The 24722-nt window shown below is 36.3% G+C and overlaps 2 protein-coding genes across 2 annotated transcripts in view; one reads left to right on the top strand and one right to left on the bottom strand.

Annotated features, from left to right (window-relative positions):
- The window catches only part of knl1 (kinetochore scaffold 1), a 56765-nt gene that overhangs the window by 30393 nt on the left and 1650 nt on the right, over nucleotides 1–24722 (bottom strand). The window contains exon 2 of the mRNA XM_044105915.1: nucleotides 3757–3986. The gene's annotated coding sequence lies outside the window, so the exon portion shown is untranslated. The remainder of the gene's footprint in view (nucleotides 1–3756; nucleotides 3987–24722) is intronic.
- nudt14 (nudix (nucleoside diphosphate linked moiety X)-type motif 14) lies at nucleotides 267–24572 on the top strand. Its single transcript, XM_044105919.1, has 5 exons — nucleotides 267–458; nucleotides 6027–6070; nucleotides 11949–12013; nucleotides 12308–12596; nucleotides 15068–24572. The coding sequence occupies exons 1-5, from the start codon at nucleotides 378–380 to the stop codon at nucleotides 15315–15317; spliced, it is 729 nt and encodes a 242-aa protein (XP_043961854.1). The 5' UTR covers nucleotides 267–377; the 3' UTR covers nucleotides 15318–24572.

Raw genomic sequence — 24722 nt, 5'->3', positions numbered from 1 at the left:
CAAATAAAAGATAAAGGTTGGAGAATATTTTTTTTAGAAATGCTGCTATCAGGCAAACAGTTCTAAATTAAGCATAACTGAACCACCAAACTGCTACAAACTGGATTAAATTATTCAGAATTATTCCACTTATTTCACACCTTTTGATCGATTTTTTGTTTGTTTTCCTCTTCTTAATAACCTCTAAAACTGATTAAATACTGTCTCGCTTCCCATAATATCAACAATAATCTAAGGACAATCTAATTGACTTGATTTAATTAGATTACTCGAATCAGAGCTCGTGTGTCCTTTCCCGTATTCCGTAGGCATTCCTTCACTGTCGGTGTGCAGAGACGACTTCGGTAAACCCCCAAATCCTGCTCCAGTTGTACATTATGGAAGAGATTAATAACGTTGAAGTCGTTCCGTGCACAGAGTCCGAATACCTGAAGCCGTTCCGGGTGCTCTACAATCAGGTGAGTTATCTGTTGTCTTGTTGGAGGATGGAGGATGCTGGAGGCTAGCCCAACCCCCCATTCATTTAGCAGCTACAGCAAAGCTAAAACGAGGAAGGCTAAAAAAAAAAACGACCTTAAGCGTCTCTGCTGATTCTCATTAAATTAAATTAAAAGGCAGGGGAAATCCAACACCTTTTGTTCAGTCTTGCACTCGCGTTGATTCAGTTGTCACCTTTTGTTTGGTTGATCTAAACTGGTGACTGTTAAGCTAACAGGCTAAATGCTAACGGTAGCCCACAGAGGGCTGTTTAATTTGCAGGCATCACGTTAACAGCAGCGCATGCTTTACATTAGTTGGTTGAATTCAGTGTTTTGCAGTTTAACGCGACAGCAGAGGCTGTTTTTAATGTTTTAAATGTGGATTCTGTTGCAGGTGAGACTTGTTGATCTCAGGTGTGAAACCAACTCAGACTTGTTTTTAAAAACTCAAATATTTTCCACGTTTTTTCACTTGATTGTCATGTATTTTGAGTGTTTACAGATGGCATGCCTTTTGTTTTTACCCTCTTTATGTATAATGAAGCATCAACGAAGTCTGTTGTGTTACTTTAATGCCACTGGATTACAGTAGAGTAACAGTATAATAATGAATGCTCTCACTGAAAGAAAGCCAAGTTCAAGTCTGTGTGTCCTTATGGTCTCAAACAAAGCGAGAAGTACACAAACACAGGCTGCTGTCCAGGATAAATCTATTTTTAAATCACAAATTAAGTTAGCCAATTCTCTGCTTTTGAGCTCAGTGGATTTCTCGTTTCTTTGTAGTTTAAAAATCTTGATACTGGATTGTGGACAAGAATTGATGAGAGACTATACCAAGGTATATTAAGGCTTTAAAGAGTTAAGTTTTAAAAATTACAAATAAATAAAGCATAGAATTTTTTTTCATTCCCTTCTTGTTGCTGCTTACTGCCAGTCAGCTGGCTGAAGGAATGCTAACCTTTTGCTTTGCATGCAAGAAGAGATAAATGAATTAACACTAAAGTAGTTAGTAATGAAGACTTATTGGACTTGCTGATCTCTGCATACACTACCATCATAATTGCATAAAGTTTAACTTGTGGCTTTTAGAAATGTTCATGTGGAACATGCACCCAAAGTGAAACAGGATTGTACTTAGATTTGGTGTTTGGTTGGTTACACACATAAAAACCAAGTTGATTGGATCTGATTTGGAGGTGGCCATCTGAAAACCTAATTTATTTAATGTGTTCACCCCATCAACATAAAATCTGCTGAGGAAAATTTTCCTCAAGTGTTTGAGGGCAGGGCCTCCACGCCACCAGGAGGCCTCCAAGAGCACCAGGAACAGAGATGGCAAAGATCGGTTTAAGAGTCTCTTTCGTGAAATGGTTGGTTTCACAGTGGAATTTCTTAAGACTTTATAGTTGTCATTTAGGTATTGTTAGTAATGTCTGCAAATGCTATTTGCTGGAAGAACATGCTAAGTTTTTAAAAAGCGCTGGTTTAAAACCAATTTTGAGCCATTTGTGGCACCGACATCTGGTGTTTGTTTGTTTTATTTTTTATCTCAACCTTCATGGTTTTGGAAGGTATTGTGATGTCATAAAACCAAAGGTTCATTGGCCTGGATCTAAGTGTCTTTGGTAGAGCTTTACCTTTTTCCAATATTGATAGAAAAGGAACAGCAGTATACGATTAAGTTGGTACCCTTCAGCCAGGAGGATTTTTGTGTCATTGATGCACAAAGTAAAGGGTTTCTGAGGAGTTATTTTGTTTGATAAGCTAGCTTAGTCTGATTGAGTCTCACCTGTTAAAACAGAGGACATATGGGTTGAATATATTGAGAAGACAGCAGTTGGATAACAGAGAGAAATGATGATGGGCTCTCTTGTTCTTGCCAACGTTTCATCTTCATTGTGTTCCCATTAGAGCTCAGGAAGGGCTGTTGAGAGACAAACGCTCTTCTGTCTCCTCCACAATCTTTTTACGCTCGTCGCCTGTACATCTGCAGCTGAGCCGCCGGTCATCGACCAAATCTGCTCCCGCTTCCACGCAAACTGTGGAAGTGGGTAATGCTTTGTGCAAGAGGCTCTCTGATTCATTGATGTCTAGAGGTGTTTTGTCTCATCTCCCTCTACAAAGCAGGTGATTGTCCCTCGTTGACTCCGGGAAACCCCTCTTATCCGTCTTACCGGTACTGTCGCAGAATCACAAGTTGCTACTTAGAGCTGCATAACTGCCATTAGTTTATTCATCATAATGATTTCAATGATTCATCTGGAAAAGCTTATCTACGTGGAGGTTTTGCACTGAACTAAATTGGTAGTTGAGAGAACATGTGATAAATTTTTAACTAAAGTGTTACATTCATACAAAAGTAGATGTTTATGTGAGACAGATTTAGTAAAAAGTCTATTCTGTGATAAATATGACAGTCCACAGGGCTGTTATAAATCCACGGGGCCATTATGGATAAAAAAAAAACAGGACATTTTCACCAAAAAAGTTTTCTAAATAAAACACGAACATTTCTAAGACTGAGAAGTAAAAATAATTGCTAGAATTTTTTTTTTTGAGATTAATCTCTGAAATTTTCTGGGGAAAAAGCTTAAAATATTTCTGAATTTAAAAAGTTAAAAATTTGCTAGAAAAAACAAGGACATTTCTGAGCTTCAAAAGAAGAAATTGCTAGAAAAAAACTCAAAAATGTTGAGACAAAACTCAACAATATTCTGGAAAATCTTGGAATTTTCTGTGTTTAAAATGTTGAAATTTTGCACCAAAAAAAATCTGAAATTTTTATATTAATCTAAGAAATTTTCCATAAAAACAAGAAAATATGTGATCTTAAGTAAAAAAAAAAAAATTTGAAAAAAAAAACCCTTAAATTTATCAGAAATTTTCTGAATTTCTTTTGTTGAAAATTTCAGTTTGAAATATCATAATTATGCTATAAAAAAATCTGATTTTGATTGAAATTTTCCATTTTTTTTCTAGAGAATTTCTGAGATTAATCTTGCAAATTTTTGACTTAAAACTCAGAAATTGCCTCGTTTGTTCTAGAACATTTCTGAGATTTTTTGGCAGAAACTTACTCCTCTTTTTTTATATATATATATATATGACAGCATATCAGACTGAAGCTAAAACATGAGGGGAGAAATGAAAAGTGCTGTTGTATTCGAGGAAAGCAGTCAAGGTTTTTCTCTGCCACAGCTGCCATCTTACGCCGCTGTCAGACACACGAGGTGTGTGTGGGTGAGTTTAAAAGAGACGGTAATTAAACTTTAAGTACCTAAAAGATCGAGCCTGTACGTCCCTCCCTGTATAGCCGTTCTCACAGGTGCCTTCTCTTTCAGAGGCCGCGTTATTTCCATGTAGCCTCCTCTTTCTCCCTCTCTCCCCCCGGGCTAATCTCTCTGTCGTAATCCCTGTCGGTCTCCCCTGGGCTGTTCGCGTTGTTCCCGCTCCTCCTCTCTCAGTAAGTGGCCCAAGTAATGAGGGGAAACCCGTCATCTGTGTGTTCTGCAAACCAGAGAGAGAAGAGAGGAAATGGGTTAGTTTCTCCTCACTCACTGTGTGGGAATAGACATGTAATCACATTTAAACCCACTGGTACATTTATTCTGAACAAACCTGAATATATCTAATTGATATTATTAGGATTGGTTGGACATTTTTAAATCCCGTCGACTTCACGTCTTGAAATCTCACCATGCTGAGAAACAAAACTCCCATCTTTGTTCTGTGCATCAATGTTTGACACAAACGGCTAATTTAACTAAAACTGACAAATGTAAGCTATGATTATTCAAGTAACAAGAGTGTCCTACTGATTTTATTTTGATAATTCATTTGATAAACAAATGGACACATCCTGCAGATTTTTTATTTAAAGCTTTTCTACAATATTAGAAATGCATTAAATGCAAATAAGTAATTCAGTTTCTTTAAAAATTCCTTTAACTGAGACATACTTCCTCCATCAACATGTGAAAAGATATTTCTGCTTAAATTAACAACAATACTGTGCAGGACTGATATGTTGGTTATTTTTTGTATTAATTGGTTAATAATTGGCTAGCTAACGGCGCTTACTTGAAGATTTTTTTCTTTTATTATTTTACAGAATTTGAACCAGGTGATTTCTATTGAACAAAAAAAGTGAAAATATTTGAATTAAGTAAATGCTGGAAAAGTAAATGACTTTTGAGTTTGACTCCTGACCCCCAAACAACTCTAAAAATCCCATTAAATTGGTGTTTATTTTTCACATGATGGATGAAACTCCTGTTGGTATCAATGCACCTCATGATGGTTTTGGGTCAGAGCCGTTTTGTTGTTGGGTTTCTGAGGTTTGGCTTCTTGGGAGCATCTCGTTGACATGACAGGATTTTAGGAGCGTTTTTACGTTGGTAGGGTGTCCGTAGTTCTGCTAACACATCAGTCTCTGCTTGTCCTGGGTCGTCGTCTTCCTGTGATTTAGTCATAGTTGAAAGCTCTGGAGGCTGTTTCCCTGTAGAAACCCGACTCTCGCCTTGGTCAGCTCGACTCGCGCCGTTTTCTCAGGTGTCGCTGAAGCGCCGCCTCACAGCAGATCTCGTGTTGCTGTGGTTCTGACTGAGCTTGTAGCCTAAATATAAATCAAGGTCATGTTTCCTTAGGCATTGAAAATGTAGGCTAACTTACCCTTTTTATGATGGCATGCAATGTGGAAAGAGCAACGCAGGTTAAAGTAGTGTTGAATTTACAGGAGCTACAGGGTTATTATTGCATCACACGTTTAAAGGTAAACTCTTTGTGGTTTATACTAATTACATTTTCAAATAGTCTTTTTGTTTGATTTTTAAAACTGATGATAAATTCATGATATTCTTTAATATTAAATATTAATGGTGTAGATGGAAGATTGTACAAACGCCTTCAGTCTGATGTTGAATGTGTTGAAGGATATCCAAAAAATTGCAGCATAGTTACTTTAAATTGTATCGTTAAAAACCTCTGATCTAAGACTTATGTAAGTAAATTAAATATTTTACATTCAAGAGATTATTGTATTATTATATATAGTATTAACTGATGAGCTGCTTGAATTCGCAGGTAAAGTGACAAGAATTGTAAATGTAAACAACTATAATATTTAGTTTTAAGGTCAGGCGCCATCTTGGAAAACAATAGAAATAAGTGTTTACTTTCTGCCTTGTGATATGATGATGATGATGATGATGATGTGACCATAAACTATTAAAAAATTACGACCGCTAATGTCACCGTCACTGCATGGCAGGAAGAGAAGCGTCAAGTTTCAGTCATAAGGAATTTGTCGCTGCCAATTCCAGACATGAAAAGTTTCCCTTTCCAAGGAATTTCTAATTTTATGCACAGAAAAATGAAATTAACCACAATTCTGAACATCAAGTCTTCCTTTTTCCTCAGCTATCCTGTTTCTCATTGCAAACATTAAAACAGGCAGAAGAGACCATGATGAGCTGAAATCAAAAATCTTTTATTTTGCTACATAAAATTCAATTCTTGTGGTTTTTTTCTTCTTCTTCTTTTTCACAGAATGGCACAAAGAAATCCTGGGACTTTATGCAGAGTCACGACAGGTAAAATCCAAATTTTCTCCTTTCAAATGCTCAACGTCCGCTTCGGTTTACAAAGATGAAAATCAGTCAGCAATGTTTGGGCCTCAGATGGAGCCCCATTTAAATATTGTTCTGAAAACTTCACTGTCGATGTTTGTAAATCTATGAAACGTGTTTGTTCTTTTAATTAAGAACAATCTAAAGAGCCTCACTTAAACCAGGGGTGTTCAGGTTTTTATCAAAATAATAGTCAAAACTGCTTACAGTGTAAGAGAATGTAAAGAAGCAAAAATAAATCAAGCAAATTATTTTATTTTTGTAGGAAAAGGATTATTTATTCCAAATCCCAAATTTAAGTAGGATTTTGCATGTTTTTGTATTAAAAGAAAGACATTTTGCTCAAATTATAAAATTTATTTCCAGTTATTAAAACGTGATTTTGTTAATTGTCTTTCCAGATGTTTGCTATATGTAGCCAGGTTTATTACATTAGGTAAAGGCTGAGTTGGGGGCACATTGAACGTTGGTTTTTCAGTAAAAGTCTCTGGATGAACATCCATCCATCCATCCATCCATCCATCCATTTTCTTACACCCTTCTTCCCTAATGGGGTCAGGAGGGTTGCTGGTTCCTCTCCAGCTGCGTCCCGGGCGAGAGGCGGGTTCACCCTGGACAGGTCGCCAGTCTGTCACAGGGCAACACAGAGACATACAAGACAAACAACCATTCACACACACACTCACACCTATGGAGAATTTAGAGAAACCAATCAACCTGACAGTCATGTTTTTGGACTGTGGGAGGAAGCCGGAGAACCCGGAGAGAACCCACCATGCACAGGGAGAACATGCAAACTCCATGCAGAAAGATCCCGGGCCGGGAATCGAACCCAGGACCTTCTTGCTGCAAGGCAACAGCTCTACCAACTGCACCACTGTGCAGCCCTCTGGATGAACTTGGTTCTTTTTATTATAAAAGCTTGGTTATGAAAAGATGAACACTTTCCATTATAAGAAAATCACATCAGATATAAATTCACCCAAATTACAAATTTTTATAATTTTTCAATTGCAGTTGGTGGGCCGCACCAAATCCCTTCCAGGGCTGTAAACGGCCCCCGGGCTTCACTTTGGGCACCCCGTGTAGCTCTCTGTGATCTGGAAATAAACAGACCTGTTAGTTTAGATTAATTATAGAATGTTTTTCCACTACAGAGTTTAAACAAAGCATTTTAAAATCCTGATTCTCTCTGAAATGCAAATTTAATAAATCTGGTATTTTTATTCGTTTATGGCGAACCTTTCAGTCAATGATGGTTGAATTCAAGATGGCTGTTTTTAGGGGAAGTTGCACCTGCTTTTTTTGTGTTTGTACATGAAATAAAATGGCAATAAAACTGTAACAGAAATCTCACACTTGAGTGCCAAAGCCCCAGTTCCTCTCCTTAGTGATGCCCTCAGGTCACTCTCAGGTCATTTCTAGCCTCTTTCCTGCACTACTGACCCCAAACAGAGATTGTTGTTAAAGAAACGGCACCCCTGAGAGAAAGGCGGTAAACTTTCTAACAAAAGATTTCCCCTGGCGACAGGTAGCTATTCACAAAGAGGAAATCCTGCCAGGTTGTTACAGGGTCGCCAAAAGAACCTGGGATTGTTTCTAGATTTTTGTTGAATTGAGTTGGATTTACGTTTGCAGTGCTGGAATGTCTTTTTCAAAGGAAGAAGCATTTAAAAGATGCATATTTTAAAAATTGTTTTGGTCCAAAATCCCCAAACTGAAAGTATTCAGAGGCCAAAATTTTATGTTTTTTTTCTTCCAAATAAAATTATTTCTGTCTGTTTTACGTTTTTCTAAACATTTCCAGTATTTACCTTTATGATATTTTTAATTTCCATTTCTGAAGTGTCTATAAGATGCTTTTACGAAGACTTTTCTTCAGCCATGTGTAATGGATGGTTGAGCCAAAGTCTGTTTTTGAGTAAAAACTGAATATAGAACAATTCTTTGTGTTGTACTTAAGAACATGAAAACATGCAACAGAAAATCTCATCCTTAAAAAATACAAAAGAGGTGTTGGGAGTACCAAATTGTCCCATTATTGAATTGTGGACGGGGGCCGCACACAATTAATCCTGGACCACAAATGGCCCCCGAGCCACATTTTGGACACCCCAGTTTTAGATGTTTTAGTTCCCCTGCTATTAAATTACAACTTCTTTAAATTTCAACTTTACTTGTATTATTTTTCCAGCGGAACCGTAACACAAGTCATACCTTTGTGTTTTTATCATAATCATTATTTAATGTATTTTCTATTTTCTTTTAAATGTGACGTTGGGTTATTATTTATAGAGATGTGGATTATATCTTCTGCTCCCTGCTTGTGTGTTTTCATCATGAAAACCCAGTTTAAGCAAATAAATGTTTCAAAAATAGTTTCCTTTATAGAATTTTGCATCATTTAATGCAATATGTTAAGCTTTAGAAGTGAAGACATTGCAGGACAATATTATTTACTTGCAGTCCTTGTACTGACCTTTAGGTGACACACGTGAGATTTGAAGCAAGTCGCCTTGTGATGCAGGAAACACTGGAGATTTTTTAGCTCGCAAAATGAATCTCTTTGCAGGATAAATTAGATAAACTTACAGATGGAAATTTTTCAAAAACTCTCCAGGTCCTGGACTTGATTTCCATTTTTTCCATGGACCCATGTTCTTCTGATATTGAAGAGATTCACAAAAATGCCTCTTTTTTTTGTTTTTTTACATCAAAAAAGGTTTCTCTTTTTAAGTTGAACAAATTATTTTCTGAGTTCATAATAAGTTCAAGAACTGTGCTTTGTTTAGGCCAAATTAAGCACTAAATTTGCCTAAATCATGTTTAAGCTGAAGCAGAAAGTCTTTGGAAATGTTGGAGACGACATCAGAGCCCAAAGTTAATCAATAACTAATTAATTTATAAGTTATGCGACTGCACCTCCCGTTTATAAAAGTCTAAATCTGAGATACAAAGACTTTAAAGCGACTAGATGGTCCATCTGTCTGTCAGTGTCTATATTTGGCTAATCAATTAGATCAATGAGGAAATATTGATCTGAGAAATCCAATCTCGGCGCAGTCGGGGGTAGAGCGTCACCATGGAAACCACCAGTGTTGCCCTTTACTCAGTCAAGGAGAAACACTGAAACTGGGATCTGAGTGGTGCGTCAGGCTGCGGTTTTAACTAAAACCGGCCTGAAATTTCTGATCAGCTTCAGGAAAAAGCAACACAATGATGTCAATAAAAAAAATAAAAAATTAAAAATCCCATTAAAATGCACTGAAGTTTGTGTTTACAATATAACAAAATATAAAAAAAGATCCAATAAAAATGAATATTTTTCCAAGATGTGTTTTTGGAAGTTGGTTTAAGTGTTTTTCCGGCTGCTTCCCATCAGCGAGTCCCATCATTATATGAAGAGAAAAATAAAAAAATTAAACGTTGGTCAGAAGTGCAGCTCTCTCATGTTCTTCTGGGAAACCAGCAACATGGAAAAGGTTGCTTTTGTTTCTGCGCTTTCAGCGAGGTGGCAGAAAGGCAAGAAATGATTGAGAAAGGAAGTGGCAGCAAGTAGACGAGTTTCTGAAGCTGCTGGTGTGAATCACTTTTAAAAAGGATCCAAAGCTTCACAATCATCAGCAGAGACAAAGTTTACCTTTTCTATTTTGGAAAAACTGTCCAGGCCAAACCGGAATATTGTGTCTCGTATCGTCAGTTGTCTCGCATTATTTACATTTATTTCTATTTTCTTTATTTTCAGGTCTTCATTTATTGAGATATTTGAAACACATGGAGATACACAGCAGAGACATAATATTTTGGTCCAGTTTCTAGTGCTCATATCTTGGTACACTTGAAATAAAACAAAACTAACTTAAAAATAGATATTCAGTAAAAAAAAATACGGTATTATTATCTAATTTCCCTTTGGGATTATTAGTATTTTTGAATTTGAATTGAATTGAAGAAATAGGAGCTCGTTTTAATTCAATAATTCCGTAATATTGATGAAAAAGTTTGAGTTCCACTGGCGCCGTCACCTAGCAACGCCACCCAAGCCCAGCCCATTACCTAGCAACGCCACCCAAGCCCAGCCCGTCACCTAGCAACGCCACCCAAGCCCAGCCCGTCACCTAGCACCACAGTTCTAGCTCTACTGTCAGATTATTTCACTTAAAACACAGCAAAAATGTTTTAAGTGAAATAATATGGTACTTTTTCAACAATATTAAGAAATTATGGACTTAAAACAAGCTTTCATGTCTTGTTAAAAATGTACTTTTAAGTTAGTTTTATGTTATTTTAAGTGAATTAAAATATTTCCAGTAGAAACTAGATACAAACGTTAGGTTAGATTTTGTGTTTTTGCAGTGAAGCGACAAACATGATGCAAACAAACCTGTAGGCCAACAGCTTTATAGTTCAGGTATTACCTGCTATACTTCATGTCTGTTGTGGGACCTTAAAACGCGTCTCCACATGTTTCAGTTAGTTTAGATAAACATGCAGATTGTCTCCTGACCGTTTCGGAGTGTCTATTCGGTCACAGCAATCCCCCACTCAGTCTTTTGTCTTATCCAGACAGTGTCACAAACTCCATCTGTCCTGTAGATAAACATTTAACTGACATGAGGTATATTTTTGTTGAGTGTTTTTAATCATCTGAAATTTAAAAATGCAAACAGAAGTTTATCATCGTCTCAGGAGTTGTTGTTAGAAACGTTTCACAGCAATCTCCTGGCTTCCCTTTGAGCATGGGAAAGACGGGGCAGGGTTTCCTGCCGCCTCAGACGCATCCGCTTTCCCAACGCCGACCCTAGGCTTCAGGTTTTCACCGACGCGCACAGACAGACAGACACAGCAGTGACCCTTCGACGGTTCACGTTCACCCTCGCTCTAGTTTTATTTCCATATCCTGATCCTGGTTGCGACGAGTTGAAATCCCAGCAATGTGACCTGCTGATCTCCGGATTCCGATTCTTATTTTAGTATTGTTAGTCCGGCTAATGACATTTATTTTAGTATCGCTTTTATTTTTAGGAGTTTAGAACAGGAACAGTCCAATATAAAGATAAATTTGGAAACCTTTGTCATCTGATGTAGCTTAATGAAGACGTTTATAGGGTTTATTGTTTGAGCAGTGTTTTATGCTAATTGTTTTATTTTTAAATACCTGTTCTGGGATTAAATCTCACACTGGAAAACACTAAATCTTACTTTTTGGTTTATTTTCTAATGCAAATATATTGGTGCACTTGAAATCAGTCAAACTCATAAGAAGCTTTTCAGGAAGAAGAAGGATCTTATTATTTTATGTCAATAATTTTGCTTATAACCTGGGAAGAAAATAGTTAGTGAAATAATCTGCTGCTGGAACTAGAAAAAAATACAGTATTAATAAATTATTGACCAAAAAGAAGTTATTACTTACTTGGACACACCTGATGTTAAAATTTAAATAATAAAAGGAAGTTTTCAAAGTAAGGTGCGATAAAATCGAGCCTGAAATCTGTACAATTATCACTGCACGTTGGTTTGACCTGTAAGGCTAAAAGTCGTTATCCTGAAAAGAAAAACTCCTCAGTCTGACTTACAGATGTATATATTTGAGCTTCCAATGTGGAAAAAGATGCAAACAAAAAGATTCAACAAAAATATACATAATATGTGGGAAACTTTTCTTTAAATAACATTAAAGAAAGAAAAAGCCTGAAAATGCTTTCACCAGAGCTGTTTTTGAAGGGCTGTCTTTCATTTTGTTATAACATAAAATGCTTTTAGCTTTTATAATGAATCCAAGCTTCTGAAATGAAATATTAGTGTGTTTAACGGTGACTTGTTCTGTATTTCTTTGCAGTGTATCTGTGCTGCTCTTCAACACCACCTCTCACTGTTTTGTCCTCGTCAAGCAGTTCCGTCCAGGTACCTTTTCTTTTTTTGTCACTGATCTAAATTTGGACTTTTGAGCATCTGGTGTGCACTTTCACTTTAAACGACGACACACACCTTGTTTGATCGGCTTCTGTATCAGAAATCGCTGTAGCGGTTTAAATTCAAGGAAGTCTGGGCCGTGATATAACTCCTCTTTTTATCTCGTTTTGATAAAAATAACCACAACCAAGAACACGGTTATATTTTTTAACTTTGAATATACTACAGTTTGATGAATTCACATTCATCAATGTCAGCATTTCTCCTGTTATCTCCCACCTGCAGCTGTTTACATGTGTGAGTGGGAAAAGGCCAAGACGAAGACCTCTCAGGGCGCCGAAAAGACCGAAGAGGGCGACGCCTCCGAATCTCAAGAGGGCCAGTCGGCCTCGGCCGAGGAAAGCTCTCCTTCGTCCCAGTGGCCCCCGGCCTCGGCGGGGGTCACCTACGAGCTCTGCGCCGGCCTGGTGGACAAACCGGACCTGTCGCTGGAGGAGATCGCCCGGCAGGAAGTGCTGGAGGAGTGTGGCTACGATATACCAGCCTCCAAGCTGAAGAGGATCACTTCGTTCAGGTTGGCGCCGTTTTAGACGTTTCCTCAGAAATAAGGGTTCGGTTTGGAATCACCTGCTGGTTCTTCCGAGCTCCTCCCGTAAATCTGCTGGCCATCAAAAACGCGCTCGCATCAGCGTGAAAGACAGTGACAAGCCTAACAAATGCAACCCAGAAGGTAGAGGACGTATGAATAAAGTGGAAAACAATTCCCCTGTTCACGGTTCAGGAGTCGCTTCCTGGTGTAAAGAAAAACAGTTTCATACCCTGTAAAAATAGATTTTCCATTCTTCTGTGTGGAAAAAAGAAAGAATGGTAGCAACAACTGAATTAGACAAAGAGTTACAGACTTTGAATAACAGCTGGATTATTGTTCAGCAGCTGTAAGTGTCTCTGAATATACAGGAAGATGTAAAAAAAAAACAATATTTAACCAATATATCAGCTATCATTAGAGCTGATCATGTTAGTAGTCGAGTCATCTTCTTAACAATTAATCAAAAACATTTCTGTAGTTTCTATTTAAAGAGGATCTATTATGCAAAATTCACATTTTTGTACATTTATTGGAGTTTTTACTGCTACTAAAAACAACAGAAGAGCTTAAAAAAAATAAATAAATAAAAAACCACCCAGCCTGTTATTGGCAATACATTAATGTTTCTTGGCTGTTCCAAAAACCTTCAGAACGTCACAAATCAGCAGGCACTGGCGCTGTTACTGAGCAACCCCAGTGAAGCCCAGCCCGTTACCTAGCAACCCCAGTGAAGCCCAGCCCGTTACCTAGCAACCCAGGCTGAGCTCCAGCACTATGTTTTGGTGCAAAAAAGGTAATGAAAATGTTTTGGATCGCCCACTGAGCTTCCTAACTTGTTCTAAGAGTCACAGGTCGCGTTTAAGCTAGTAAAAAAAAAAACATGGCAGAAGAAATGCTTCTAAATAAACAATTCAGTTCATTTTATAGCTTAAGATTCAATATGTTAAAATAATGATTTTAATGTGCAAAAATAGGCTATAAATTATGCATTTTATTTTTAATACTTATTGATTTTTCTTGGTAAAGCAGCTGTTTTAGTATTTGGACTATTTTTTTTCCCTAATCTGAGGGAAGTATAAAATAGGAGAAAACAAGTGTAACAAGATAAAATATTAAAGCCAGCTGTTTTTAAGGGAACCTCTGAAATGAAGCCCAACTAATAACTGCTGGAGCTCCTTAAAATAATAAGCAGTGTGAGTGAGCTGGAGGGAAACATCAGGGGAAACCATTCATCACTGTCAACATGTTGGCTGCCCGGCGCTGCCAGGATGTGAGCAGCCCCACATCCGACAGTAAAACCTGGACAGGCGTGACTGAACGCTAACGAAAATATGTTTTTGATTTGACTTGAAAACCTCCTGCAGCTCTATTGGTGTCGTCTGGGTCCATTGTTATGTGCGGGCGGCTTTCTTTGTGTAGGACGGTGTCATCTTAACCCACATGAAGCCCATAAGGGTGTTTTTTTTTTTTTCTCCATTTGGCGAACATGCACAAAAATGCAACACAGCTCAGGAAGTGGAAAACCCCAAACAATTCTTAATGGGATTTTACTCTGTAGTTCCTTGGAAAAGTATTCATTGTGGTATTTGGCTTAAATGGATTTGTTGTGATGATAACAATATTGTTTTGAGAGCCTTTTCAAGCAATAGAAAGATCAACAAACTTTAATTTCTGATGCGTATTTATCGTTTGAACTTTTTATATTTCCAAAATGAAGAGCAAATAAAATGGATACCAAAGTTTTTTGTCATCTAGTCTTTGGTAGAAAGAGAGAAAAACAATCATGCATATGGAAATTAAGATCATTTTAATTCATCATGAGATTTATTGTTACTGCAACAAGCTTAATTTTTAAGTTGAAAGAAAATCATGCATGATGGTTTTTTCTTTCTTAAAAATCTGAAAATTGGAGCATATCTTTATTGTCATCCTCCTTGCTTATGTTTACCAGCTCAGACATAATTTTATTTCTTTATTTTTTAAATAAACAATATTTTTAAAATGTTTTTTAGATAGAAAAAAAGTGTAAACAATAGAATGCTCGCCTCATGATGCTGTTTTAAAATGGCTGTTTTTTTTAAAGCATTTTTCATATAAACAAGCAAAAAAGTTAAATTTTAGTCTCTTCTAAGCAGAGCACCTTCTTCTGCTTCTTGCAATTTTTTTATGTTTTAGGACCAAGAAAAAAAATAAATATTGTTTTTCACATAGAAAAAGTGACGCTGTATTTTCATTTTCCATATTTGTGAAAAATAATAAGAGGAAGAAAAAGTATTTTCCACAGTTTCATTCTTTCTTCATTCCAGACTGAAGAGGCTTTAATACAAATACCCAAATTTTTGTGCATAAAAAATAAGTAGAAAAGCATTAATTCACGTTAAGTTTCTGAGGAAATATGTAAAAGTTCCAGGGTGTTTCCAAACCACTGATTTTCAGGTTTGTTTTGTCGTCTACAGAACAAACGTGGGGTTAATAGGCTCGAAGCAGACCATGTTTTACGCCGAGGTTTCCGACGACAACTGCGTGAGCGCCGGCGGAGGCGACCCGCGCGAGGGGGAACTCATCGAGGTTGTCAAAGTCCCGCTGCACGAGGCCATGACGTTTGCCTACGACGAACGTATACCCAAATCCCTGGGCCTCATTTTTAGTTTCATCTGGTTCCATAATAACATGTCTCCCAAGTACAAGATATCCACCAATGTGTAACTAACGTTAGCCACTATTTCTATTATTTACTGCATATTAAAGTCAGACACACTGGCCCGGCACACCCTCTGCTCCCTCACTGCTCATCCTGTGTTGCCTTTTCTGCTTATTGGTACACAAAGCAGGGTGGGCTCCTTGTTTTGTCCTTATCATTTCTTTTTTTTTTTTATTATTATTTTTTTATGTATTTTAAATACTCTCCTACAAAAAACCAGTTTGGCGCTGGTGCAGCTTCTCTTAAATATTTTTTTTATATACTAATTATTTATTTCTCATGTGCCATCTCTTGTTAATGGCATCATAACACTCTTCATATTTGCCTGCACAATTAAAGGAAGGCTCTGGCGCTCTTGGATGTTTTCTATTTTACATCATTGTAGCCATTTTTTAGGTATTTTAATTAGGCCTGTCACAATAATAAATTTTGCCGGACGATAAATCGCCCCATAAGTTATTGCGATGAACTATAATATTGTTTTTTTGAGACCATTTTCAAGTAATAAAATGGCAAATATCATTAACCTTTCATTTTTTAACAAACATTTAACTCTAGAAATGGAAGATACTTTAAATATCCAAATTAAATAAACTGAAATACTAAATAAAATTAATTTTAAAGTCTCTGTAAATAAAACTGTTCTTCAACAAAGGGGTTAGTTGAGACCAACACACCAGACTTGAGACTTTGGTTGTCCAATTTTTGGTAGAAAGATCAATAAACCATGCAAATGGAAATTATTGAGCTCATTCTAAAGGCTCATGTGATTAATTGATTTATTGCTTATTGCAACAGGCCTAATTTAAACACCTTTGTAAGTTAGGCATGGGCTGGTTTGTACAGACCCTTCAGAGGACATGGGGAAACTTTTTTCTTTTGCGTTCTCTTGCAATAATACTAATCAGTTCATGAGGCATAATTGAATGCTGTAAGCCTTTCTTACGACGCCGCTGTACTTTCTGCTTTAAGTTATGTAAGGTTTTCGCATGAATGTTAATATCTCTTTGTGAGAAATCTGAAGTTTTATATCTTTTTAACAATGTTAGGAAAACCACCAAAAACCTATAAACAGAAACTTTCCATAAGTAGGAAAGAAATAAAAATACATCTAAACTATTTGGACTATTTCTGAGTTATTATCGTGGGTTAATGAGTCATCTGACAGTCCTGATTGTGTCTCTATTGTGCTGGTTGTCTGAATGGTTTAAAGGGCCGTTTTCATGGGCAGTTCCATCTCAACCTTACACAAACAGACATAAACATGCAAAATCGAGTTTCAATCAGTTTTTTTTTCCACCAAAGAGTTTATAATAAACACGTTTTCACTGAGGCTCTATAAGAGCCATATGAATGAAATAAGTAATTATTGATGTGACAGGAGCAGGCGACTTTGACACTTGGGTGGTGGATGTGGCTGTCAGCAGGGTTACTGGTGCTCTGGCTTTGTGTGTATGAGGAAGCGTGGTCATAGTCTGTTGACCGTGTTGTAGTGCCGTTGAACGTTGTCACTTGTGCGTTGTTTGGCCTGGTCAGTCTGCATTGCAGTCCTTGTAAAGTTTGAAGCATGATAATCAAAATGGGATAAATCGATAGTTGTGACAAAGAAGTGGACTGGAGTTGATGGATACAGGACAGATGAGATTCCCTGAGTCGACCCAGTGCTGCCCTCTGCCACCATTTGCTGCACATTTTGGCTCTTTAAATATGTATATATTTGAAATGTTAATTGACATTCGTGACTGTATACAAAATAGATCAGTAAATATTGCAGTAAGCATATTGCGAGGGAACGCAAAAGAAAAAAAGTTTCCCCATGTCCCCTGGAGGGCTCCGTAGGTTTGGATTCCCACCAGTTTTATGGTATTTTCTCCAAAACTGTGAGCAAAAATATACATTTAAAAAAAAAAAAAAAATCTTTCTGCTTTTATTTTGAAAAACACCATTATTATTACTTTTCAAATAACATTGAATATTACAGCGATGATGTTGATTTTGATGCATAAAACAAACAACTGTCTATGTATTTCATGACTGGAAATATTTCCAAATTTATCTTTGTTGCATGTGAAGGTAAGTCAAGCTAACTCTCTGTGTTTTAACAATATGTAGGGGAGGGGCAGTGTTGCATTACCTGAATCTCTGCTGAATAAATGGTGTAACCTTGGTATACAGTAACAATAACCGGCCCATGCCTACAGTAGAAGGCAGTTAAACGTCACAAACATTTCAATAATGCAAAGACTCACCGTTTAGAAACACGTTTCCATTTATAGGTACCTAAAAAGCAACATTTTAACAATGAATTTAACCCACATTTACCCTTCATTCACCCTAAAACTGAACCGGACAGCAGATAATCACCCAGTTATGCAAAAATATTGAGGTGTTCAGGCAAGCCATATGTAATTCCTTCAGTCCCCGTCCTTTAAGCAATAGCTGTTCTACTACCCAATGCTGAAAAATCATTTATTAGCCTTGAAATTAGTGCCAGTCGAGATATAATCAACCCTCGATCACACAGGGATATCACACCCAACTTTACTCAGAGGGAACTGAAGCACAATCATGCTAGAAAATTATGTACAGCAGAACTTTTTGAATAAAATAAAAGCTATATATGTAATGTATTTTTCTTTGCTGATGACAGTTTAAGCTCTAATAAAATTAAGCTCATTAACACACTCAAATCCACTCTTAGCATCTTTGTTTTAAAAGTTACCTACCCTTGCAGATAATTAGTAAGAATGGATCATTTTTCTTTTCCATAGGAACTTTAGGAAGACATTAATTAGCATTTCCGAAAAGAACATTCTTTCTATACACAAGTTACAAGAAAAGCCTCAAACTCACAAATACACGGCTAATCTCTGAACATCAGCAAATTGCCAAATCTCAGGTCCAACTATTTCAACCTTATACTTTTAACAAATCTTTGAATGTGACAATGATCAGCATGTCATTATTTATAATCCTGAAACATCCCATTTCAGAATCACTTCCAGCTTGTGTATCCGAAGACATCCGAGTGTCCTCTGTATTTTCATTAAAGGGCTGGTACTTCATTAATTATTTCATCTGTAAAAACAAAATAATTCCCACACAGATGTGTTAAAATAATATGCAAGATCTGAAACAACGGCCATAGTGTTTGTGCAACACGGTGATGTTCGTGTAGAGCAGATGACACGTCTCGAAACGAGGAAAAAAGAAAAATCAAGTAACTGATCTGTTGTTAAATGTGGTGCCACAAGAATGCCTTGGGAGATATAAGGCTGTGTGAAGTGCAATGTTAAAAATACTTATTAGAAATGATTTATTTTGTTTTGTACATCAAAACAAAATATAACATTAGCTTAAGCCTAATGTTGATTTTAATTCAACAATTGTAAGGTAGTGTTTTTTTTTTTTTCAAATATTTCTCTTTGGTTTGTTCATTGAGTTTCCAGTTTTTTAGCAACAGCTGATGCAGCTCAAATTTCTCTATATTTATATAAAAAGACAGCTGACTCCAAACTTAATTAGAAAAGTAGACCACTAAACCCTACTTAAAAATAAAGGTTAGTCCCCATTTACACAGGATTAAGACTGCCTTCCTTTTTACCGCTGCTTTCCTGGTCATCTTATCACTTTGCTACCAGCATTCGGGTCATATCTGTACTGCGATGTAATTTAACAGTGTGCATAACTTCCCATTGCATGTTATCGTTTACATCTGAAAATTTGGCGCATTTGCACAATGCTGAACAGCATAAAATTCATTCTTTTACATGCCATTGCTGGTGCGGTAGAACAAAATGAAACATGGAGATGTAGATATTATTAATTTGGTGCTGTGCGCCACAGCAAAGGGGGAAAATAATGCAGATAAACCACTTTTTTTTTTCTTGCTGTTGCAACTGACAACAGCGCCACCTTATGTTTCAGAATTGAACACCAAAAAACACTCAAACGTTTCCCACAGTCTGTTACAGTTTTAAGTTTTTATTGTGATCTGTCAGAGTTGGTGTTTAGGTCACCTTTTTTTATTTTGTAACTGAGCCAAAACACACCGATATCCTACGTCACATCCATATGTTAACATCGTAAAAGTCAAGCTAGTATAACTGAACTACTTCTCTCTCCTTTACTCATTTTCACTCTAGTTGTTGTAGTGTTGATAATTAGTAGCAAAGCACTGCGTCCCTTTTTCTCTTATATATGAGGTGTACATTTAAGATTTAGCGCGTTATATTGACAACGTAACAGCTAAAACCAATGGTAGTCATTGTAATGTCCGAATTTTGTGACGTTTTCTCTCGCCATTTATTGGCCATAGGTCCTTAAGGAGCTTATGCCTCCTTAAGACCCATCTCATTCACTAATGTCAATTTGGTAGCAAAACTTATTTTATCACGCTGTGATAACAGTTGTAGTACGCCGACAACATGCTGGTAACTATGGAAACCATTGAGTTTTAAGGCTGTCCGGCTCTTGCTGCAGTCCAGTTGCATGTGCGTCCACTGTGTTTACAAATAATCCCTCTATAAGTGGGAAGTTTCTGCAACTCCACCATCAGTTTCAGATCCAAAGAGCAAACACCGTCAGGATGATTAGCTTGTCAGCATTGATGCAGGTAGATTGATATTCTGGAAAGAGCAAAAGCGACACTGCCAATCAGGATTTCACGCAATAACCTTAATTGTAAGCACACATGTGAAAGTGCAATCTGTTTTCTTTCCCAATCATTCTGAGCGGATCACACAATAACTCTGAATGGTGACTGTTATTTAGGAGCTGCGATCCGGTTATCGTACAATTGTGTTTATCAACCTCAAACGCAGTTACTTACACTTTTTCTCATCCTCTTTGTGTTGATAAATACAACTAGTAGGTTTTACATTTGCAAGCAAACAACTCCCAACTCTTCTCGTCTCCCAGCAACCTACATGCGTAGTTTGGAGGTGTGTGTTCTTCACCCTGGATAACGCCTTGTACACACGTAGCCAGGTCTTCGTAAAAACAAATATCTCTGCCACGTCCAAACTGGATCTGTTTCAGAAAGGGTTTTCATCCACATGAACCCACACAAATATGAGACTCAGCGTTACTTTAAATATGTCAAACCTATAGGGGGCAGTGTAGGGCAAAGCTAAAACCTACATCAGCCAATTTCTTCAAAACAATTTCCTGTTAGGAATTAAACATGGCGCCAGGTGGTTTGTGTGGACAGATATACTTTTAACTACCATATTAGAATATAAATTTAATAAAACAACACAATGTTGTTTGGGAGTCATGTCAAAGCAAGTATGTAGATATATTGGCACATTTGGTGCAGACTGTAATGGCCATAACCCTAAATCTCATGCAAGCATGAATACGGACTTTTCTCAAATCTCCACCTTGGTCTTTTATAAACTGTTTTTAGTGATATTAAACTGGGTTTTGTTTGGATGAAAGGCCAAAACAAGCAAAAATGTATTTGTTTTTCCAGATATCTGGCTACTTGCGGACAAGGCCTTTGATGTAATTGGAGCCTAAGTGGTTTTAGTTTTAGTCGGTCCACTCTCAAGTTGTAAGTCAGCATTTCTGATTTGTAGGACTAGTGCACTACCAACTGATTGGTCGAATGGGGAAAAACAGGCATCAGATTTCAAAATGTCTTTGCATATTTATTTATTTTTTTAGTCAGTTCAGCCTTATTAACAGATATTGCAGTGCTTATCTCCGCCCTGAAGTCTTACTACTTTCACAATAATAAAAATACCAGTAGGCATTTCGTTCCATATAACACAGTAGGAGTGTAACCGGAAAACCTTTTATGGATGCAAACGCAAGAACCCCCCACTTGATGACTTGGTGTTTCTGTGTTTGATTTGATGTAAAGCACTTTGAAATGCCTTGCTGCTGAAATGTGCTATACAAATAAAATTTGATTTGATTTAATGATTATACGTTTGATTAGATTCTACCATTTAATGATTTATTTTCTTCCCAAACTGTGCAAATATATGGATTTACGTTTAAAGTCGTACATTGAGTCGTTGAGCTTCCTTCAGGATATTATTTTTGCATTAATGTTCTTAATTGATGACTGTTCATATTCTCTAAAAAAGGATTTTAAAAATAACTTTAAAATTAAAACTCTGAAGCCAGATCACTTAAGTCAAACTTTGATACATGTTGTAGAAACTTCACAATCAGAAACCAGAACATGACCTGTTCAAAGATGTCACAATCGTAAGGCAGCTGTGAATTTTACTTCACTTCACATTATAACCAGCAACAATATTTATCTCACCTAAAAATGTACTTATTTTAAAAATTATGCAGCGTATTAAAATAAATAAAGCCATAAAACATTAGAAGAAAAATATTTTAACAGTATTCACCTCAAAGTTCAAGTTTACTTCTGGTTTAACGTTGAAACTAATAATATAAAAGCCATTTAAACTTGAAGGACAGTCTGAAACTAAATGTGCCTATCAAATGAGGACAAAGTTGACATTATTTTTTTTATGGATGTGTTTTTAATGCTGTGAGGGCTAAACACCAGATAAAATCAGCAGAAAAAGATAGTTCAAAAATAATTTTTAAACATTAACAGAAAATCTTATAAGCACAATTCAAAGAAATGTGGATTTGCTTGCATTTTGAACTTTCTTTTCCGAATAGAACAGCCACAAGACGGGTTTGTGCTTCTTTATAAAACGTAAATAGATATACAGCAAATAATGACCAGAACTCAAGTTGATTTAAAGCTGCATTCGGATTTACTGACGGTTTAAAAAATAATCCATTCATCAAAGGACAAAGCATCTGCAAAGTGTGAAGGTTATATAAATGAGAGTCAATTGTTGGCAAGAATGAGATTACAAAAAAAGGCGTTTGAGCATTATGGTGGCACTTTAGGTTCGCCTGGTTGAGCCTGATTCACGAAGAAGGCAGTTATGCATCCGAGCAAAATGTCTGGCTATATTTCAGGGTTATAGTTTTGCAGAACAAGTGGAAACAAAAGGTATTTTAAAAAAATATCGAGATGTAAAAATTATAAATACAAAAAAAGTGTAAAGCATATTTTTCCTTTCAATTTAATGAAAACCAATGCATTGTCAATTTGTGAAATATTCACAAAACTGAAAACTTTTCTGGGGTTTTTTGCACTTCCGTCTTTGCTGGAACAGTTTATCAGATGTAAAGTAACTACCTAAAATTGATGAGTGTTTGGAAATTTTCAGTTTTTTGTGCAGCATTTGCTTCGCTTGGAATCGAGTGTAACGGTGTAGAAAAGAAATGGCAAAGGATAGGACTGAGATTGTTTTAGGCAAAACAAACTTACATGAAAATGTCTGAATTTGCACAGAAATGTAACAATAAAACATTGTATAACCTAGTTGGGCAATTTATCAATAATAAAAAAAAGGGATTTGGGGGTTAAAAGTGTAAAACAAAATTCCAGTTTTTGTCAAAAATTCACAAAATCAGTCCAACTGACAACTTTTGGGGGGTATTTTTAAATTTATTTATATATTTACTATTTTCCCTGCTGGTACATTTTACTGGATGTAAACTAATCATGTAAAATTTGGAAATGGTTGTAAATGTTCACCGTTTTTAGTGCAGCTAATATCAGTTTGGTAAAAAAAATTCCGCTTTGGTTCGTGAAGGAAGACTGGAAGAGCGAAGGAAAGCAATGGCCAGATTACAACTGACATGGTTCTAGGCAAAGCAACACAAAACTTAACAAATTTACACAAAAATGTCAAACTTTGCAACGAAATATAAAGATAGATTTTAAATAACCAATGTAGGCAGTTTATCAGTAAAAAACAGTTGATTTGTGGATTAGTTAGACTTTAAGTAAATCTTAAAACATAATAAATATTAAAAGATATAAACCATTTGCTGATTTTCAAAGAAAATTTTGTCAGCTGTCAAAATCACAAAATTGGTCTAAAATGGGAAACTTTTGAGGGGTAATTTTTATTTACTTTTTTTTTTGGTCTTGCTGGTTTGGACTACCAGATGTAAACTAATCACATTAATTTGGGAATGCTTGTAAATTTGCCCAGTTTTTTGTGCAGCATAACGAACATAGTTGACTCATTTGGCAAGAAAACAAATAAATCTACTTCTTACAACATCTATCACCTTTAGACGCCCAAGTTTCCTACTTAATGATGGCATTAAATGCACTTTGGACAACTTAGAGTGAGGCAAGCCATATTTACGCTACTGAAATATACAGTATTTAATACTAAGTAAATCATGTATGAGCTGGATTTTAGCCACTTTCCCTGCGTTTCTACCTCCATCTCTCAGGCCCACAACAAAAGTTTTTCTTTTTTGTTTTTTAAGGCATTCTTTTGCATCTTAATGCTCCACCACACATATAACAAGTCGACACTCAATGGTTCTCAGTGGTCACAAAATAAAATCATCAGTACAAGAATTTTATAAATGTACATGCTCTGTTTGCTTCTTTATCTGTGATGCGTTTTAGTTTACTTTTGTTAAGGATTTGTGCGTTTTCTTCACAACTTCTTACTGTGTTTCGGATGTTTTGAGGTGGAAAAATGTTAAAGGTGCTATGTGTAGTATCCTCTAAGAGAATATGTGTTGGTCTTGAATAAAACCACTGTTCAGGCCTGAGCAGTGGTTAATTACCTCTGGTCATTAGACAAAACAATGGTTCTGGCTTTGCTGAGAAATCCTGAAAAATGCACTTTGATTGTTGGACAAAGTGTGCAAAGTTGGTCACGTTTGCCTCTTTTCTTGCTGTCTGGAAGCCACATTTCCAGAAAACGACTCTAAAGTGGCTCATTGTGACTTTATGTTGTAGCACTTGTTAATCTGTTTGGTAAAATAATGTCCAGCGACAAATCCTACACACAATACCTTTAAGTGAAAGACCTGTTTGGATTTTTTCCTTATTGTAAACATGAGTCTAATGTATTTTTTTTTCTCATTTTTCTGGTGTTTTTAAAAAAAACATTTTCATAAAAAAAAGCTAGAAATACAAAACATTGCTGATTTATTAATTTCTGTAATTTTATGCTTTGTTGAAAGTGTATACACATTGTGGGCGGTGTTTCTGGTAATGCTTATGTTTTGTTAATTTATTACCTAAATGTTGAAATATTTACATTTCAAATAAAAAACAAAATAAAATAAAAAACTTGGTACAAACATACAGTGATAATTTAAACATTGCATGTGCACTAACTGTGTTGAAATAAACTGCATAAGTTCAAATAAAATGTGTTTAATGCCCAAAATGTCTGTGTGCCCTGTCATTATTTATGATTTACAGAAAGTCTTAATTTTGTTTTCAAACACTGAATATTCTGTTTTTCTGAAAGAAAGAACTTGGCCCGATTGTTTTGCATTTAGCTGTGTTTGTCATGGACCAAAGTTAACTATGGGTT

Source organism: Gambusia affinis, linkage group LG22 (genome assembly GCF_019740435.1).
Source record: "Gambusia affinis linkage group LG22, SWU_Gaff_1.0, whole genome shotgun sequence".
In the NCBI taxonomy this organism is placed as follows: Eukaryota; Metazoa; Chordata; class Actinopteri; order Cyprinodontiformes; family Poeciliidae; genus Gambusia; species Gambusia affinis.
This window is presented reverse-complemented; position numbering and strand designations above follow the sequence as displayed.